At 48.1% G+C, this 18848-nt stretch overlaps 4 protein-coding genes and 1 non-coding gene across 7 annotated transcripts; 3 read left to right on the forward strand and 2 right to left on the reverse strand.

The window, feature by feature from the left end:
• Positions 1 to 4416: 4416 nt before the first annotated feature.
• On the forward strand, positions 4417 to 5435 carry LOC104583967. The gene is made up of 2 exons (XM_010238016.1): positions 4417 to 4472; positions 4529 to 5435. The coding sequence occupies exons 1-2, from the start codon at positions 4417 to 4419 to the stop codon at positions 5433 to 5435; spliced, it is 963 nt and encodes a 320-aa protein (XP_010236318.1).
• Positions 5436 to 5951: 516 nt separating this feature from the next.
• LOC100837183 (peptidyl-prolyl cis-trans isomerase FKBP16-1, chloroplastic) lies at positions 5952 to 7969 on the reverse strand. Of its 2 annotated transcripts, none has more exons than XM_003571312.4 (8): positions 7809 to 7969; positions 7514 to 7699; positions 7158 to 7192; positions 6962 to 7055; positions 6750 to 6810; positions 6581 to 6626; positions 6399 to 6469; positions 5952 to 6251 (listed from the first exon to the last, which is right to left on the reverse strand). In XM_003571312.4, exons 1-8 carry the CDS (start codon positions 7868 to 7870, stop codon positions 6174 to 6176), a joined length of 633 nt encoding a protein of 210 aa, XP_003571360.1. In that variant the 5' UTR covers positions 7871 to 7969; the 3' UTR covers positions 5952 to 6173. The 2 variants fall into 2 exon arrangements, with proteins under 2 accessions (XP_003571360.1, XP_014757095.1); XM_014901609.2 differs by having other exon boundaries at positions 5988 to 6251; positions 7020 to 7055; positions 7145 to 7192.
• Positions 7970 to 8001: 32 nt separating this feature from the next.
• TRNAL-AAG lies at positions 8002 to 8082 on the forward strand. The gene has a single exon. It is a non-coding gene; the product is annotated as a tRNA-Leu (tRNA).
• A 4237-nt stretch (positions 8083 to 12319) lies between these two features.
• Positions 12320 to 15545, forward strand: LOC100841441 (putative F-box protein At2g02030). 2 transcript variants are annotated; one of them, XM_003571321.4, is made up of 2 exons: positions 12320 to 12681; positions 13936 to 15545. In XM_003571321.4, the coding sequence occupies exon 2, from the start codon at positions 13956 to 13958 to the stop codon at positions 15204 to 15206; it is 1251 nt and encodes a 416-aa protein (XP_003571369.1). In that variant the 5' UTR covers positions 12320 to 12681; positions 13936 to 13955; the 3' UTR covers positions 15207 to 15545. The 2 variants fall into 2 exon arrangements, with proteins under 2 accessions (XP_003571369.1, XP_014757001.1); XM_014901515.2 differs by having other exon boundaries at positions 12394 to 12450.
• LOC100827484 lies at positions 15538 to 17113 on the reverse strand. Its single transcript, XM_003571031.4, has one exon. The coding sequence runs from the start codon at positions 17040 to 17042 to the stop codon at positions 15723 to 15725; it is 1320 nt and encodes a 439-aa protein (XP_003571079.1). The 5' UTR covers positions 17043 to 17113; the 3' UTR covers positions 15538 to 15722.
• Between the last annotated feature and the right edge of the window lie 1735 nt (positions 17114 to 18848).

The raw sequence follows: 18848 nt of genomic DNA on the forward strand, positions 1-18848 counted from the left end.
AGCTGCTAGCATGAACATCATGAATAATTTCATGTGCTGCCACTGCACTTTCCAAAATATATCTACCTTTTAGAAAGGCAGTCTGGTTAGGACTAATAATTCTGTTGGCACAGGGGCTAAGCCTGTTGGTGCAGAATTTGGTGAAGATTTGAAACTGCAATTAGTGAGAGCAATAGGTCTGTATTTCTTAATGTTGTTGTTCTCAACAACAATTACAGTAAGGGATGCCAATGATCGATGGCACAAGTCCAGGTATAAAGGTAGGGCGTGTACGCCGGCCTTATAGCGAATGTCGCCGTACACTTGGATAAGTTGACACGTCGATATTTTTTGAATAAGTTCGGCCGACCCTGCGGGTGCGACCTAATCCTATGTTAGGAAAGGCTTAGAGGGGATTGTTAGCCAAGGACTTGGCCCGAGCGGATCTTCCCAAGACACCATTTGGCGAGAGGTTCGTCGGGGCCGCCTCGTACTTGGACCGAACGCGTCTTTCCAAGTATCGAGGTTAGGATACCCTCGGAACTCTAACCCAACCCCTTCTCCCTCGAGTCCGGGCCGAACGCGTCTTCTCGGATCTCGAAACTAGAGCTCTTTGCGAGAGGCTCTAGCCCTCTCCCCTTGAGTTTATTCAAGTTGAGAGTGAATGATACATGCCCCCATGGGGGGTATTTATAGCCTAGGGGTCCATGACAAGAGACCATGGCTACCCTTGAGGGAGAGAGAAAAATGAGGGCAAAGTGGTAAAAGTAGCTCCTTTGGTCCATAACTTTTGTGTGCACCATGGGGGAAAAGAGGGGCTTGGTCCATGGTCCACCATGGACTAAGGGTCCCCTCCTCACACCTTTTTTGCCCCCCACTCTAACTCATTTGACCCTTTGACCATGGCATTAGAGGTTTGACTCGTTGACTAGTTTTCCTTTGCCACGTAGAATTGACCGCGCCATGTAGACATCTTTAACTCGTGCTTGCGAAATGTTGACTTGACCGTCGCCACGTAGAATTTATGACCCGGCCCATATAAAGATTTTATTTTACTACAACACTTAATACTGGTAGCATCAGCTTCTTTAGGTATTAAAGTAATCATAGAGAAATTCAGTATCTAAAGATCTAGATCATTGTGAAAGAAACTATCAAACATTGCCATCAGGTCCATCTTGATGGTATTCCAAAAATTTTGGTAAGACAGGAATGGGAAACCATCAGGACCTGGTGGCCCTTCAACATAGGAGCTAAAAACAACAAGTTTTATTTCATCTTCAGAGATTGGTTGGGTGAGGGAGAGATTTTCTTCTAAAGAGACTTTCTCTTCCTCAGCCCAGAAATCATGTTGAAGAGATATGTCAGGAAATCAGTGGTGTGGCTCCGCCCCTGTTCCCGAGCTTCCGAGCCCTCGCCTCGACGCCATCTTCGGATCAAAAAACATAGTCCTTCAATGTATGAGCTGATAGTTCAATCTCAGCACAAAATAAAAACCAAAAGCATCTCACTGGCTACTTGTTGCATGTACGGTCAAGCTTTACTCCACTGTCCAGCTTTCTGTACCTGAACACTTCAAACAGAAATCAACCGATTGGATTTCGGATTGGATTTCATTAACACCATTTCCCAGCTCACTTGTTTTGTGGACACACTGAACTTAAGAACCTTATCATTCCTCGAAAAAGAAGAGTTTTTTTACAGTACCCCAGTACTTCAAAAACAAACATGGAGTACCAAGTATATCTAACCGTTCGTTAGAAAGGGTAACTTAGTCATTTTGCAAATGTAATTTGGTAATTTTTCTCTCACGCCATCCTGATCACGTCAGGTGCGTTCAACTGGCTTCGGATATCCTCATCTCCATTGAGCAGCTGCGCCGCCGACCCCAGCCTACTCTCACTGTCCGCTCGCCGTCCAAAGCACTGGAAAGCGCCAATCGAGCCATGGCGCAGCCCCAACCCTCTCCATCGAGCAACAGTGCTTCCCCGGCCCGATATTCGATCGACCTCATCGTCGTTGTGTACTCGTCATCGGATTGCCGGCCGAATCCTCTCTTCTCCAAGTGCTGGACAGCGGCCTCACGGCCGAATCCTCTCACCACCGCCTCCCGACTGATTGATCGACGCTCTTACCTCGTTGCCGCCCGCTCGCCGGCCGGACCACCGACTAGGTCGCTGAAAGATCGGTATGGTCGACTAGAGGGGGGCGGGGTGAATAGGCGACTAACAAATTTTAACTTTTCTTTTTCTTTTCTTGAAAGATACAAACATTTGATCCTATGGTCCACTAAATTCTCTAAAAGGAATGCAACCCTGGTATGAAGTGTAATAGCCAAAGCACTAGCCAAAGCAAAGTATAGACAATGAAGTAAAACAAGTAAGTAAAGGGGGCAAGTATGATACCACACGGGAAGACGAATATTTCACCGGAGTTCCACCTATTAGGATCGGTGTACGTCTCCGTTTGGAGGAGTGCTCTATCACAAAGGAAGAGACGCCACGAAGGCTCATTCTATTCTCCAACTCACCACACCACAAAGGTGGTATGAGCTCTCACAACACCACAAAGGCGAGGTGAGTTTCACTAATGGCTTCCTTGAAAGTGAACGCCGAACCTTTACAAACAAGGAGAAGGGCACGAATTCACAACTAAATTGGAGACTCCTTCCCAAATCCTCAAACACCTCCTCACAAGATTGGAGTGCTTGAAGAGACACCTTCTGGCTAGGGATCCCAAAATCCCAAGAGTAACAAAATCCACCAAGAAAAACGAGGGGAATCAACTTTTGATTTGGTGAAACCCTAAATCGAGCTCTTCTCAACCCTTCCTCAAAGTATTGGCTTGGGGGATGCACTAGGGAGAGAGATCTCGAGATTTGAAGCTCTTGGTGTTCTTGAGTGAGAGAATGGGGATGAACTGGGTGTGCTCGGGCAAGAAACCCGTTGGGGACGAAGCCCCTATTATACCCCATCGAAATCCAGCCGTTAGGACACATTTCAGTAACCCCGGTACCAGGCCGGTAGTGGACCGGAAGTTCTAGGGGGTAGAACTTCCGCCCTGCAACCAGCCTCCTATCGCTTTACGCAGTAGGATTCCCGTAGCGTTTCAGTACCAGACCGGCACCAAGGTGGACCGGAAGTTCTAGTGTGGAACTTCCGCCCACCGGAACCTCCGGCTAATTAGGCGGTAGTACCGGCTATCACTGGAAAAGTCTGATAGCCAAAGTAGGATAACGACAACTCTCAACTCAAACTGGGTTTAAGCTTTATGTGGGTGCAATATAATAGATTTGTGTACGTGAAATTGATTCACCCAAAGCTTTCCCAAATGGACTCCCTCTTTATAGTACGGATTTTCCTACGACTCAATAAAATAAAAGGGCGTAAATCCTTATACGCTTCTTTCCTTTTTGAGGGCGATGAATCGTGTCACAGCACTAGTTATCAAACCTGAAAACACTTGGCGCACGATTAGTCCACAAGTTATGTTGTCATTAACACCAAAACTCATTAGGGATCGAAATGCCCTTTCAGTCGCCTCTTCTCCGCGCACTGGAAGGCGCCACTGCCGGTGTTGGCTCGGCGTTCGTCCGCTCACCCCCCCTAATACAACACAACAGCCTAATCGAGCGGCACGGCCGCCCAATCGCAACGCGGCGGCCTTGTCCTTCCCGCCGTCTCAACGGCGTCGTCCCCTCCGGCGCAGCGGGGCTTCGAGCGGCACCGTCGTCCACCCAATTGCAGCACGCCGGCCTTGTTCGTCCCACAGACGCAACGGCCCTTCGAGCGGCAGCGTCGTCCGCTCCCGCTGGCACAACGGCCTCGTCCGTTCAGCCGACCGAGCGGCGCCTTCGTCCGCTGCAACGGCACGACGATCTCGTCCGCTCCACGCCACATGAAGCCTTTTTCTTTTTTTTATCCAGTTGAGCATGAGAAAGACCAAAATACCCTTACACAATTACGATTTTACCCTAAACTCGTGGTACTCCGGTGGTTTTCGACTTGGTACTCCGTGGAATTAAGGATGGAGTGTCAAATAATACTAACCGCTGGATCGGGACAAATGGACGGCCCATATTAAATCCGGGGTACCGCAAAAGAGCTCAAAAAGAAAGAAAAAGAACTTAGGAACCTTATCTTACAAAGAAAATCGCACGCCAGTGACGTCCATTTGTTGCTAGTAAAACCTTTTCACTGTTGACAAACCGTAACCATTTACCATCCAGGTTTTCTTTTTCTGTCTGTCTGATGATCAGTCTAAAAACGTGACTAGCTCTCCCTCGGCGCCGGCGGCTATCATCTTGAGTGGCAAGTCATATCACGTTGAATTGATTCCATCCAAGGCTCCCCAAGTCTCCCTTGCAACTACGGTCCAATTGGACCTCCGCAGCAGCAGCAACGAGTGCAAGTAATAACCGTGCGTAACATAGCAACCATGGCCAGCGAGGCCATCGTCTCCGGCGTCGTGGGGGACATGGTCGGCCGCGCGATGTCGCTTCTCGCCGGGCAGCTCGGCCAGGACCAGCAGCGGGGGCCAAGCTGCGCAGGCTACGGCGCCTGCTCGTCCGCGTCGAGAGCGCCGTGGACGCGGCCGGGGCGAGGCGGATCACCAGCCGCGCGCTGCTCGCCTGGCTCGCGGACCTTGCCGACGCCGCGCACCGGGGCCGCCACCTCCTCGACGCGGCGTCCCGGGGCGACGATGAAGACGGCGGTAGCAGCGGCCATGCTGACGACGCTGCCAAACAGGTGATGTCGCGGTCCTTCTCCCTGCCCAGCTCGTTCAACGCCGCGAAGCGTCTGCGCATGGCGGCTGGGAGGCTGCTGTCAGGCGCCGGCCACGAGCTCGACGCCGTCCTTGCCGACCTGGAAGGCTTCGCAGGCGACATCATGGAGTTCGTCATGCTGCTGCAGTGCTGCCCTCCGGCGCTGCACCGGCCGCTGCTGGCCACGGGCATCTACGCCGACAGCCACATGTTCGGCCGACACGCCGAGAGGCGCCGCGTCCTCGAGTTCTTGCTGCACAATGACGAAGACGGCGACCGGTGCTCGCCAAACCTCGGAGTCCTTACAGTAGTTGGCCGCGCCGGCCTCGGGAAGACGACGCTGGTGCAGAACGTGTGCAAGGAGCCCGCGGTGCTCGCGCGCTTCTCGCTCATCATGGTGCTCGACTTCCACTGCATGAGCCTCATGGCGGCGCCCGGCGAGACGGCGCTCTTCCTACGCTCTCTCTTCGCCGCCTCCGGCACGCCGAATCCAAACGCCATCAACAACGTCTCCGACGAGCAGCAGCTGAGGCTTCAGCTTCTGGAGCACAAGCTGCGGGGCGAGAGGTTCCTGGCCGTGTTCGACAACGTGGACGCGCGCAGGAGGCCCGTGCTCGACGCGATCCTGCCGGCCCTGCGTCGTGGCGGCAGGCAAGGGAGCGAGGTCATCGTCTCGAGCAGCGAAGCTTGACACGTGTCCAGCCTCGGCACGGCTGAGCAGCAGATCATCCTCCGCCCCCTGCCGCTGGAGGAATACTGGTTCTTCTTCAAGGCGCACGCGTTCGACGCCGGCGACGTTGACGTGGACCCGCAGATGGCGGCGGCCGGGCAGGCCATCGCCAAGAGGCTGCGGCTACGCGGCTCCTTCTTCGGCGGGAAGATCGTCGGCGCGATTCTCAGGACCCGGCCGGACCCGCGGGTCTGGCGTCGCCTCCTGAGCAGCATAGCTGACCTGCCGTGCCTTGACAATGGCGGGTATATCGCCGCGGCGGCCGGCAACCTCCTCCCGCCGCATGTTACCGTGCAAGGCGTCAGCGTATCCGGCTCGCCATTGAGAGGGCTCGTCGGTCTCCAGGATGCCTCTTTGAGTTCTTCTCCTCTGCCTCCTACCGACGATGGCGACCTGTCGGTCTTCCCTTCCTACAGCCTGTACTACACAGCCCATTGCACGATCGACACAGAGAGCAATCAGTAAAACTTTTCAACGAGCAGTAATTGCCAATGCTTTTCTGATGAAAAATCATAATGCAACCCCTCGTCTCTTCCTTTCATTCAACTTGCTGAATGCGTTGTCATCAAACAAAAAAAGAAATGTTCAGGAAGAAATTAGAACGAAGGAGTACTTCAGGGTAAAAAGGAAAAACTGTGCGGTTCTCTTCGGATATAGAAGAGCTTCTATCTGCATTGACCTCTGTTGATGAGATGATTATCACAGGACCTTGAGGAGCTGAACCTCAAACACCAGCGGTTCCTTGGCGTGCGACAGCAGGCTCCGGCGTGGTCCAAACTGCGATCACAACCTCACATCACAACCAAAGAAAGCACAAGAACGATCACATCATCACAGGTTGTCAGTGATAACAGAAAGAGAAGGGTGAATCCGTTTCTTTTGGAGTATAGATGAGGAAAGGAACATGAAAATTAAAAGCTGTACCTCCTCTGGTACGGGCTGCAAGCTCTCATCTACATAGCCAACCTCAGGAGGTATCAAAGCCCTCCTCTTGCCTGCAAAGCAAAGCCATGGACAAATGAAATTTTGCATGTGGCTGAAACCAGAGCATTTTCAGAAACAAAATGCCTGAAAACATTCGGCAGAATAGGCACTCGCGACAATACCTCCAGCCTTCATGCCGATTATGACATCTTTGAGGCCTCGAATCATCTGTGATGAAAGATTTACTAGCTTTCAGGACAATTCATGAAGATGAGTAATTGCCAGGAGTTTACTCCCAAATCATCTCAAGGAAGCTCAATTGCTAGGAGAAATCTGAAGAAATATTGAAACCTCTCCTCCGTCGAGTGGGAGTGTCACAGGCTTACTCTCGCCATTGAACTGATCCACCGTGCTTCATCAAGAGAAGATAGCCAGGACAAAATGATGAGATCAAAGAAGGGCCATTGAGTGATTTCTATTTAAGAAGCCACATATTTTTACGGTTTCTTAGTATATAAACAAGTTCAAGATTTCAGAATGGGCAATAGCAACGTTCTCTTCACCTATGCACAAAATAACCGTTTGCACGGCGACAGACGTAATTGAACTGCACTAGATCACCTTCCCGAGCTTCCGGCCCCTCGCCCTCGACGACATCTTCAGATAAAAAAAGATGGTCCTTCAATGTATAAGCTGATAGTTCAATCTCAGCACAAAATAAAAAACAAAAACATCTCACTGGTTACTTGCTGCATGTACCTTCAAGCTTTACTCCACTGTCCAGCTTTCTGTACCTGAACACTTCAAACAGAAATCAACAGATTGGATTCCATTAACGACCATTGCACAATACAAAACTTAAGGGCCCGGAACTTAAGAATGTCACCGGAATGTATACAATTCTCACAAAAAATTGATAAAAATAACAGCGTTCTAAGCAGGGCTGCAGGGCCTTAGATTAGTGCATAGCATTCCATCGGGATACCTTTTCTACCTAACCAATCTGATGTTTGTTTTTGTCCGACAAAACAATCTGAATACTCTTTTTTTACATACTTCTCGGTATAGTGTACGAGCCAAATTTAGACTGCACACTTTTCTGTCTGATGCAATACCTAATAACATCAGGCTCCTGCATTGCTGCTTGCGCTGGGATGGGCATGGCGAGGAGATTCACGCAAGAGGCCGCGGCGCCCAGAAATGCCATCTCTGAAACTGCTCTCCTCCTGGAAACCCCACACACTGCTCTGAATCCGCGGCTCGCCGGTCGGAACGCCTTCGATTCCGGTGGGTACGGGCATCTGATTGGATCCAAGAACAAACCACAGTTTGAGATGAAATTCCATGAAAGAAAGGACCAGATCTTTGTTCGAGAGATCGGGCCATAAGACTTGTGGTGTCGTATGTTACCTGGGAGACAAGGAGGCGCATGGGAATGGACTGGTGAATCCTGTGTGGGATCCCAACTCCATGGTTCTTGCCTGAAAGAATGTATCAGGCAATGGCAGTGGGCGACGGGGAGGGCTTATCCAAAAGTGGATAAAACCAAAACAACAGGTCTACATTAAATTAATAAACGTGCTGTAGCAAGGTTAGTAACAATGTTGATATGGCCGAGTTGGTCTAAGGCGCCAGATTAAGGTTCTGGTCCGAAAGGGCGTGGGTTCAAATCCCACTGTCAACATTGTTTATATTTTTGCATCTGTAGTATTTTTCTAAAAAAAATTACTACAACCATGGCTCAACCATCGTATTTCTGTTTATTTGTACCATTTAAATTTGTATCAGTACTACCTTGGCTCCCACTGTCAACATTGTTTATATTTTTGCATCTGTAGTATTTTTCTAAAAAAAATTACTACAACCATGGCTCAACCATCGTATTTCTGTTTATTTGTACCATTTAAATTTGTATCAGTACTACCTTGGCTCAAATCCCACTCTTAACGTAACCAATGTTTTTTAGGTGGTACACACAAACTGTGCTTTTAAAAATTTTGCACCCTTTCGAAGGGTTCGAATCCTACTTCCAACAAAATTGTTCGGCTCTATTGGCGTGTAGGTAATCTAAAAAAAGTTTGGGGAATTCCATTTGGTTCAACTAACAGCTCGTTTGGTTGAATTTGCATTTCTGGTTCAAAAATCATGTTTGTCCACCACATGAATTTGTAGAGTGAGAGAGAATTTCAGAGAAAATTTGACTTTTAGAGATGAATTGAGGAAATTGAGATTAGTTATAATGTGATTCCATGAAATTTGATATCGTTTTTTTGCAGACACCGTAGAAGTAGACACTCGTTGGGCCTCCAATCACCAAGGGATGTGAAACATCATTTTTCCTTGAGTGGATGACCTTAGTTTTATGAATGCATGGGAGACATATGATAGAACTATTCTCCCAGAAGCAAACTTACAACCAAAATACAAGAAGTCTCTTGTAACCATAACACACCTAACAAGGTTGTCAATATTGTAGGTGCACCAATGTGCCCTACTGATAGATTAAATATGCTAGAGAATGAATTTTCTTTTTTGGTATAGCAGAAAAAAAGTAGTGCAAACAAAAGTTAAACAACGCTTTTATGCTTTATGGTGGGAGTTAAGACCTTGGGGTCATATGTTCATCGGTAGCGATTCTCAACATCATCATAATGTTAAATTAAAATATATAATAGAACTTCACCAAGATTTTGCAATTGATAATAAATATAGGTGAAAAATCCTAAATTCGATGCGGCGATATCACACCTCTATTTGACACGATCCTTCCAACCCACATTGAGATATCCAACGGAACATGAGGCGACATCCAAGATTATACTTGACATCAAAGTGCTATTATATCCTATCTTTCGACACATGGCTCCTTGTTAAGGAAAAAGAAAAAGGAGCTCGGAGCGAACATGCTCGACGTAGGGGTGTGGATGTTAGGGTAGGCCATATCCATACGGTTAGACAATGAAAGGAACGAACGATGAAACTTCTGTGCACAAGCCTCTTTCTTAAGGTACCCTCTTTTGGCAAGCTTTGTCGCTAAAAAAACTTGCCAACTATTGTGCAGTCAACGGTTGGCATGCATTTACGGAGGGGGATAGGGTGTGCATTTATGGAGGGTGGTCATATGAGAAGTGAGGATGCAGTTGCGGAGCGAGTTTAGTTTGGACTACTTAACTACTCCCTCCGTCCCATATTAAGTGTCGAAATATTACATGTATGTAGACGCTTTCTAGACATAGATACATCCATATTTGGACAAATATGAGACACTTAATATGGGACTGATAGAGTATGAATTAGCCTCACCTAGAGACAAAGTAATTAAACCCCTGAAATTAAAATTCACAACATGATTATACTATTGGACCCTATATTATTTCCATAGAGAATGTGAAAAGTAATATGCCGTCTCCTCTTCGGAAAACCTTCTCCCTGAAGCTCCGCCCAAGGCAGACGAATTTGATACTCACCTTAGGACAACAATAATTGGGACGGGGCCCACCTCTTCCATTTTAGTATCCCCTCTTTTCCTGATCGTCTTCTCCCCACACGCCCCGGCCTCCCCACCTCCTCCTCTCCTTCCCCGACCGTGCCCCACCTCAACCTCAACCTTCGCGACGCTGCCCTTCTCTCTCGCGTGCCCTCGCCGCCTCCATCGTCCTCCCCACGCGTCGCACTCTCTCTTCCCTCCCCACGCGCGCGCCGACGTGACCACTCTTGCATCTCGAGATCTGCGGAAGGCCGCCGCTGTCGTCTTTCCCCGCACAAGGCCCGACCGGATCCGTGCCGAGGAAGGCTAGATCCGCACTCCCTCAAGTCAATTATGGACGGATCGGGCAGATCCGCACGTTGCGCCGCCGCGGCTCATCTTGGCCGGCCAGAGGTTGCTGCCGCCCATCGTCGTACCAAGGAAGCCGCTCGTCATCGGGAGACCGCCGGAGCTCGGCGTCGGGAGGCCGGAGTTCGAGGTGGAACCGGTTAGTTTTTATTTTTTATCTTTATTTATGCAAATTAAAAAGCAACAAATTGAAAACTTAAAACTAGAAGTTCAGATATTAAAATAAAAACAAAAAAATCATTCCGATAACCCATTTGTGGCTGTCAGAATTCGTCCGCTGCTTTTGTTCTTGGCATTTTAGCTGTCGTCCATTGCTTTTGATTTTGGCGGCCGTCCGCTGATTAGCGGTTCCCTCTGTTATCCTATTTTCTCATTTTTGCCCACTAGCTGTTCAGAATTTGCCTCAAAAGTTATGCGATGTAGCCACTAATCCTGAACAGCGCTGCGCGCGGAACTTCATACCAATTCCCCTCTAAATTAGGGTTTCTACATTGCCAGATATAGCAAGATTGCACCCGTTCTACTTATGCGCATCTAGGCATCCATTCCAATTTCCAACCAACCACCGAGCAAATCCCCGATCACAAACCCCATCCCCACCCCCACCCCCTCCGCAGCAGCCGTGTTCCGGCGGCTGGCTCTGCATCGTGTCCTTCCGAGGATCTCCATTTCTCATGCTTGTAGCGCTCCCCCCCCTCCCAATTAGCCCCAATAGAGACCCGTTCGGTCTAAAGATCTCGTTTAAGCCCCGCCCCTGCCTCACTTCGATCGAAATCTCCATAGATCGTGACTCTTTACAATTTTTGCACCCGCATGTTACTGGATCTATTGCGGATTTTTCGTTTTGCTGCTGTTCTTGGTGTAATCCACCCATGGGATTGGGTTCTTTCGCAGAGCTCCGTATCGGCCTTGTCCGAGCCATCGTGAGCTGTTTTTGGAGAAATTGTGCTTAACTCGTAGGCGTAGTCATCTTGTAGCCAGAACTGAACACTTAGTTCGCTCATAGGCGAATGACTAAAATATTTTGAGGTAGAGCGAATTTGTACAACAGACATATAATATTCAATATTATGTCATTCAAAAATGCATTTTAATGTGTTAGTTTTGTATTTTTTTAATAATTCTTATAACGTTGTTTTTTAAACATTTAATATTTCAATACATAGATTTGTTTTGTTTTTTGGGATCCACTTGATATTTGAAATGTGTTTTCTTGTACTGTCTACGTCTCATGCAAGTATAATGTCACATCACATACAAGATAAACTGTGTAATAATCTTGGTGACACGTACCTTTTAAAGAATTGAATGTTCCACACAAGAATAAAACACATAAAGGTAGATTATGAAGTCAGGACTCTAGAAGAGTAAATATATAGTTATATTTTTGCTTCTAGAAATATCGTCATGGTTATTTACTTAAAAGATCAAATCGATATTCGGGTTTGCTAGATCTAAGTCGCCTGATTTTTATTTAGGGATAAGTAGATTTTTCAGCCGTTAGATCAAGATCGTGTTTTAAGATACAAAGCGAACTTTGGAGAGAGAAGAGTAGGGATGACGTCCAGATAATGATCCAACGGCTTTTATACTATCAACTCAGAATTAAACTTTTTGTTTAAAACACTTACGTCTGAAATATAAACACACCGTAAATATTTGGCATAATAAACAGACTTTTCTCAACATACAGTTTCTGATCAAATTGGCGCTTGTGTGAGACGCGATTAAAAAAATGTCGAAGTTAAATTCGAAGAAATTAAATGTGTTGTGAGTATGTGTATATAAAATAGTCAATCATAACCGACCTTATCAACTATAGCGCTATTATAGTTTGCAGTAAAATAACCTTATCAACTATAGCGCTATTATAGTTTGCAGGAAAATAAAGAGTTACATCTGGCTTAAATGCAAACTGTAGAAGCGCTCTACTATATCACGTATGACCATAAGACCTTTTTTTTTTCCTCGGCAACCTCCCCTCCCTCGGCCCTGGCCCATCTCGCTGCCGCGCGCCGCAACCCCGTCGCTCGTCTTCCTCCTCTAGCGAGCGCCGCCACCCCTCCCTCCCCGTCCCGATGCCGAGCGCCCCAGCCCCGTAGCTCGTCTCCCTCCTCGAGCTAGCGCCGCCACCCTCCCTCCCCATCCCACTGCCGAGCGCCCCAGCGCCCCCGCTCCGTCGCTCGTCTTCCTCCTCGCGCAAGCGCCCGCCACCAGGTTGATCTCTCGGATTCTCTCGTTCCCGGCCGTTTCTCCTCCCATCACCTCACGAATGAATTCCGCCCTTTAGCCCCCCGTTTCATCTCCTTAATCACCCCCAATTCGTAACTGAGGCAAAAATCAAGGACCGCCCTACCTTGCCCTACCGGGTCCTCCGCCCGTGACTTCGCTGGTTGTTTGCAGAACACTCAGAACACAATAGCTGGACACAAAGTTTACCAGAACAATGTGAGTGCCCTGTGATGTAGTAGTATAACGTTGTGAGGATTAGTTCACAGTCACAGCAGAGCCATCAAGATTAAGTAGATGGAAATGCATTTCTATTTTCTTTTGTTTGCCTCTGTTGTTGCCAAAGAAGCACGCATGCCAATCATTTGATAGTTAAACCTGCCGGTTTTTTCCTGCTTCATACATAACAACATGTAATCTTGGATCAAACCTTATGCCGTTCTGTTCGGTAGAATTGCTTTAAATGGTTTCTGCTGCTGCAAGGTATTTGAGAAAGTTATATACCTCCTCATGACTGCCTTAGTTAACGTGGAACATTTGGTAAATGGGTAATTACCAGCTTTAGATAGCTAGACCAATGTGGCAAACACTTTACATTCGGGTGATAGCATACATTGCTAATATGACAATTGGCACATGAGCTGCAACTGAGCCCCTTTTTTATCACGGGGTTCTTCCATTTGTACAACTTCATGTTTTTGTTCTGTATGACATCCTTATGTGAGGAAGACAACATCTTAATATTCATGGATTTTCTCTGATTCAGAGATTCATTATGGCCTTTAATTCTTGAAATGTCAACCACATGACATAATCAATAGAAATCTTGAATCTCAATGTTACATTTAACAACTGCTTGCCATTTTGTGTCACCGTTTCCATAGAGATCTATACAAGTCATTAGCTCTTCGTAGTTGCCCACCTTTTATTGCTTCCACTTTCCATAAGGTGAACTGATTTTGATACTACACTTCATGTATGACCATCACTATAAGCTTATCATGTTTCCCTGTATGAATCTTCTCGTCAAGTACAGAGTCTAACATTTAGTACAAAGTGTCTTTTAGTAGATGACTGGAATGATTTAGTTCATGTCCTATTTCCTATTTGTTTCAGAAATCCTATGCAGCTCAATTTGTTTGGTTAAGAACTAGAATGTACATATTCTGGCTTTTTTAACGTGCATGTCAGTTATCACGTTAGATAACTGGAATCTCCAAGCTTGGTCATCTCAAACCAAGAAACTACGCATGCCACACTCCTGGCATCGGAAGCATGTATCTAGTCCTTTCTGGGAGTGACTCTGACTACACATAGCAGCACTGACACATTTATTTTCACCTCAGTTGCCATTGTCAAGTGGACAAATGTTTTGTGATATCATACTTCTTGCTCCAGTATAATTCAAATTCAACCACTTTTCCTTTTTGATGTCTATAACGCGTGCTGACTGAGCCTTTGTACTGTTCACAGCTTTAATTTGCAATCGAGCCATGGAAGACAACAATGACAAGCTTCTTGATGAGAAAAATGAAGCAGGACAGGCCCATCCACAGGATTTCGCTCTTCCTCAGGATATCCAGCACCTTATTCTTGCTTCCCTACCTGGTAGGCTTGTTCTCAAGCGTCGCAGAGTGTGCAGGTTCTGGCGAGACTGCATTGAAGAACCTGGTTTCATCGACCGTCACCTCAGCAATGCTCTGCGCTTCCACAAGTCCATTGCTTGCTTTACCTCTGTTGATGGCGGTCTTGTCCACATGTACACGTTTGATCCCACCACGATGAACTTCAAAAGCATGGATCTCGTGTTCTCGTGTAGGTTTCAGATGTCAGGCCCCTGCAACGGCTTGGTGTGCTCCTATGATCTAAAAGGTGCTCCTGAGGTCTTCAATCCAACAACAAGGAAGCATCTGGAACTGCCAGTTTCAGAAATCCAGTCGCAGAGCCTTTTTTCAGAATATTTTCTTGGATTTGTGCAGTCGACAAAACAGTACAAGGTGGTTGGTGTCTGCCACCGGGTGCGGTCCTTGACATTTGAGGTATGCACTGTTGGCACGCTGTCATGGAGGGCGGTACGTGAATCTGCAGACCTCCTGAAGTCAACAAAGGCCGTCATTGTTAATGATGTCATGCATTGGCTACTTCTTGATGAGGCATCCTCCCATTTTACTCGGAAGATCTTGTTGTTGAACCTGACAGATGAGAAGTTCTCAGAAACTTCTGTTCCAGATGCTGTAAAGGACCGTGATTTGGAACTATTTGAGGGCGAGGGAAAGCTCCATTTATGGTCCAATGCCGGTAAGGGCTCAGCATCTACAGTCTCGGAGATTTGGGTGGCAAACTCGACCTGCCAAGTCTGGATGCACATGCACACCATCTATTTTCCAATACCTGCAGGCATGAGGCCACTTTTCTTGCACAAGAAAAAGCTCTTCTATAGTGATCAAATAAGATTCAGCTACTTTGATCTTCAGGATGGGAGTGATTACTATGTCTCCATGCCTTTTGGTGAGTCTATCATATCGTCTGGGGTTTTTGTGGAGAGCTTTCTTGTACCTTCTGTCACTGGCTTAGTGAACTCCACAACATCAGCGCAGAGTTCTCACCATGGTGCTGGCTCATCCTCAGTAGGCCCTGGAAATTCATCTGCCCTCACTGGATGGTCCTTACCAAAAGTGTTTCAATCTTTCAAGCAGGCGAAGAGAAAGGTGAACATGGAGTGGAGGATGACGCGGGTTGCCTGAGAAGTCCCACATCATCCATGAATAGTTCTCTCTGTATTGTACCATGGTGTATACAGAGTTCACTCTGGGAGGATTGGGATACAGTCCTCTCTGTATTGTACCAATCCAACAAAAGTTGCTGGTGTTTGTTTGTATGTAATGTTATGGCAGAAATGAAGAAGAAAGAGACCATGGGGTTGGATCTGGGACAGGGTAGAACATAAGAAAATAAGCAAGTGACTGTTATTTCTTATTCTTTTAGCTCCCTTGTTGTGTGGGGTTTATGTGTTGAAATGCGAAAACTCTGAACCTGCTGTACTGTGCACCTGTTATGATTTGTTGTACTGAACTGTATCCCAATCCTGCATTGCATTTCTGAATGTTGTGATTCGATGAGCAATACAAACTGTTGCTTCCAGTTACATGTACACGCCACACCACAGCACGATACTACTTTCAGCAGGCTTAAAGGACTTATGTTCCAGATAAACAGGTAAACATTTTGAATAGATTTGCTGAGCTACTTGGTGATGAAACTCAAACAGTTGGCAAGGCCAGCAATGGCGGGAAGCCGAAGTACGGCCAGTAGCCGTCACCGGCACCGCCGGCGCACCGTGCCTTGCAGACCCTCTCCAGCCGGAAACGCTCGACGTCGATCTTAAACAGCTCGACGTCCCGGCTACATTGGCCGGAGAAGAAGGGCCGCGGTGAGTCCTGGGTGACCTCGATGATCAAGCACCCGTTGCCAGCATTGCGGATGCAATATGGCCGGCCATGGGTGCTCGGCCACGGCAGCGGGATCGTCTTGTCCAGCCGCCACGATGCCGCACCGCTTCCACCGTCAGCGTCGTCACGCAGGATCGTGTAGTAGTTGAGGCTGGCCTTGCCGTCGGCATGGTAGAAGTCGTGCGCGAAGACGCCGACGGCCCCCTCGGCGCCTTCCACCACGGCGACGTTCTCCTCCCAGTACCTGGCCGGGGAAGGGACCTCCTCGACCTGGAGCTCCATGGTGGTCGTGTCCAGCACGAGCCAGCGGTTGGCGAGGCAGTCCACCCAGTAGAAGCGGCCGTGCGCGTAGTGGCGCCGGTTCCAGACGGCGTGCACGGGGCACGCGAACGGCGACCGCCGGCTCCTCCACACGAAGCACTCCGGCGAAGGCACCACGCGCCACTCCCCGTCGCGTGACGAGAACGCGAACGCCACCACTTTCCTCGGGCACCGCCCCGTCCATATCACCACGAAGGAGGGCTCCGGCTCCTCGGAGGAGGAGGAAGAGGAATCGGGCGCGAGGAAGGGCTCGCAGCGGCGTTGGCCGCCGAGGACGCCGAGAGGGTTGTCGACGGTGGTTGCAAGCTCTTCCGGGATGGGCGGGAGCAGGACGTAGCGGCGGGACACGGGGTCGCAGACGGCGAGATCCGTGAAGACCTTGCTGCTAGTGCTTTCCGAGGGGCGGTCGAGGAGGAAGCGCCCGTCGCGGTAGTCCCGGACGATCCACCCGTCGGGGGCGTCTGGGAGGAAGGAGAAGGAGAAGTCGGCGGCGGCAGCGACGGCGCGGGCGGCGGCCGCGGCAGGGTGGGGCGATTCGGCGGGGTGGAAGGCGCCTCCGGGAAGGGTGGAAGCGGAGACGGAGCAGAAGACCCCGAGGAAGGGGCCCGAGGCGGCGTCCGGGTGGAGCGCGCGGTGGCGGCGGAGGAAGCGCGGGGAGGAAACGAGGGCGCGGAAGGAGGCGCTGGCCGCGGCGGCGCGCGCGAGCGAGGACGGGCAAGGGAGGCGGAGCAGGATCTCGTCCACCACGTCTTCGGGCACCTCCCGTAAGGACGGGTCCGCGGCGGCGGTGGAGACGGCCACGACGGCCATGGGAGGGAGCTTTGCCGGGCGGAACGGAGCGGAGCGGAGCTGCGTGTGTCGTGACGCTTGCGAGGAGCGCGGGGACAGTAATTTAAGCCTGATGGCCTCGTGGAGTCGTGGCTTGTTGGCCCACTGACGGTGACGGGGAGTACTCTATACAGTACAGTACAGTATTTGTTTGCCCCTCGTGGCTTGCAACGCCGAATAATCAAGTCGCGCACCAGAAGGAGCAGGGGATAAGATTTTGTGGAGGGCGACGTGTGCAGATAGGTGGCCATGACCCATGGAGGGTCCTACACTCCTACTCTACATGTCATTGTTAATTCGTTTCCAAGCTTCCTACGATTTGAGGACAGTTGTGTGATCTTTACATTTGCACACATCGTTCTCGTTGTCGACTTCAAATGTCAGTTAATGGGTCTTAGAATCTCAACTTATTACTCACTTTAAGTTATGATCGTTGCACTTATTTATTTTTTGGCCCCGCACGTTTCTACTGCTTCAACGGTATACCGAGTAAAAAGAATACCCCAAAGGACGTTCCAAACAGCGGAGAGAGTTTTTCTTCATACTGGAGAGACCTAAAGTCAATGGTGTATGTGTTTTGCAGAAGGCAGTGCTTCGTGGCCCATACAGATGGACGGAGAAAATCAGTCATCCACGACTTGAGGTTCCAATTTTTCCTTCCAGTTCGGTTGTCTTGTACCTATCGTTCGAGCACGACGGGTTTGGAGCTTTGGTGGCCACGCAACATGACAGCCTCTACGGAGTTTTTAATGCAACAGGTTGTGCGTGTCCGGGCTTGATGGTAACAGCTACCCGCCCATGCTTTTACTGAGAGTTTCGGACGCAGTTCACGGCGTGCATAGTTGGCGAAACACTCTACCGATAGTCTGTTAGAAGAAGCTTAAAAGAAGAAGATTCAGATTTTGAATTTATGAAGAAGCCACGTCACCCCTCAGCTGGCGCATGGTCTGAATTGGTCACCCGAATTCCGAATTCTTGTATTTTAGACCATCTGCTGGTTTGGCGTGCGATCTCTCTTTCTCTCTGTCTCCCCTCATCTTTTGATTCTCTGCTTTCTCATATTGTCTTTTGTGTTGCCCCAATCGCCCACTCTCCCTTATCCTAACAAATATCGGATTTAATAAGACTTATGCTGATTTCAATTGCAAAATCTCAATCATCTGGGTTGGCGGTGTGAAACTTTAACAAATTTTCAGTGCAATATTTTTCTTATTATTTTATTTAGATCATATGGAATTACTCGAAGATGTGTGGGTGGTTTGCATACGTTGATCCAAAAGTTTAGAAATAGTACAGCCGAGGTAATAGGAACTCTGCATCAGAATTGTAGTTTTGCACAACATAAATTGAATGAAAAAAATGTTTAAAATGTAAGATAATTATTTTGAAACAAAATCTCCGTTCTTGAGCGTAAGATATTCTAACTTTGTTCCAAGTCAACTTCTTAAAATTTGACCAAATTTATAAAAATTTGCGATATCATATTTATAGATTTAATCAAACTTTAATAAATTTAATTAAGAACAAAACTAGAATACTTCATGAGTGCTACTCCCTCCGTCCCATATTAAGTGACTCAAATTTGTCCAAATATGAATGTATTATTCCTAAAAACGTTTAGATAAATATAATATAAAGTCATTTAATATGAGACGGAGTGAGTATTTAGGAACGGAGGTGTTAATTTTATTTTTTAAAGGTGGAACGGATGTGTTATTTTTATTTTTATTTTTATTTTGAGAAACAGATGAATTAGTAGAGGGAAACCACTGGAGGAGGAAATGGGGA

Source organism: Brachypodium distachyon, chromosome 3 (assembly GCF_000005505.3).
Source record: "Brachypodium distachyon strain Bd21 chromosome 3, Brachypodium_distachyon_v3.0, whole genome shotgun sequence".
NCBI lineage: Eukaryota > Viridiplantae > Streptophyta > Magnoliopsida > Poales > Poaceae > Brachypodium > Brachypodium distachyon.

Excerpts from the sequence above, each read along its gene's own strand:
- LOC100827484 (XM_003571031.4), bottom strand. The coding sequence starts at position 17,042 with ATGGCCGTCGTGGCCGTCTCCACCGCCGCCGCGGACCCGTCCTTACGG.
- LOC104583967 (XM_010238016.1), top strand. The coding sequence starts at position 4,417 with ATGGCCAGCGAGGCCATCGTCTCCGGCGTCGTGGGGGACATGGTCGGC. Across the intron at positions 4,473-4,528 it reads GACATGGTCGGCCGCGCGAT|GCTACGGCGCCTGCTCGTCC; the intron begins GTCGCTTCTCGC and ends CAAGCTGCGCAG.
- LOC100841441 (XM_003571321.4), top strand. The coding sequence starts at position 13,956 with ATGGAAGACAACAATGACAAGCTTCTTGATGAGAAAAATGAAGCAGGA.
- LOC100837183 (XM_003571312.4), bottom strand. The coding sequence starts at position 7,870 with ATGGAGTTGGGATCCCACACAGGATTCACCAGTCCATTCCCATGCGCC. Across the intron at positions 7,700-7,808 it reads TGCGCCTCCTTGTCTCCCAG|ATGCCCGTACCCACCGGAAT; the intron begins GTAACATACGAC and ends GGATCCAATCAG. Across the intron at positions 6,811-6,961 it reads AACGGTTATTTTGTGCATAG|CACGGTGGATCAGTTCAATG; the intron begins GTGAAGAGAACG and ends CTCTTGATGAAG.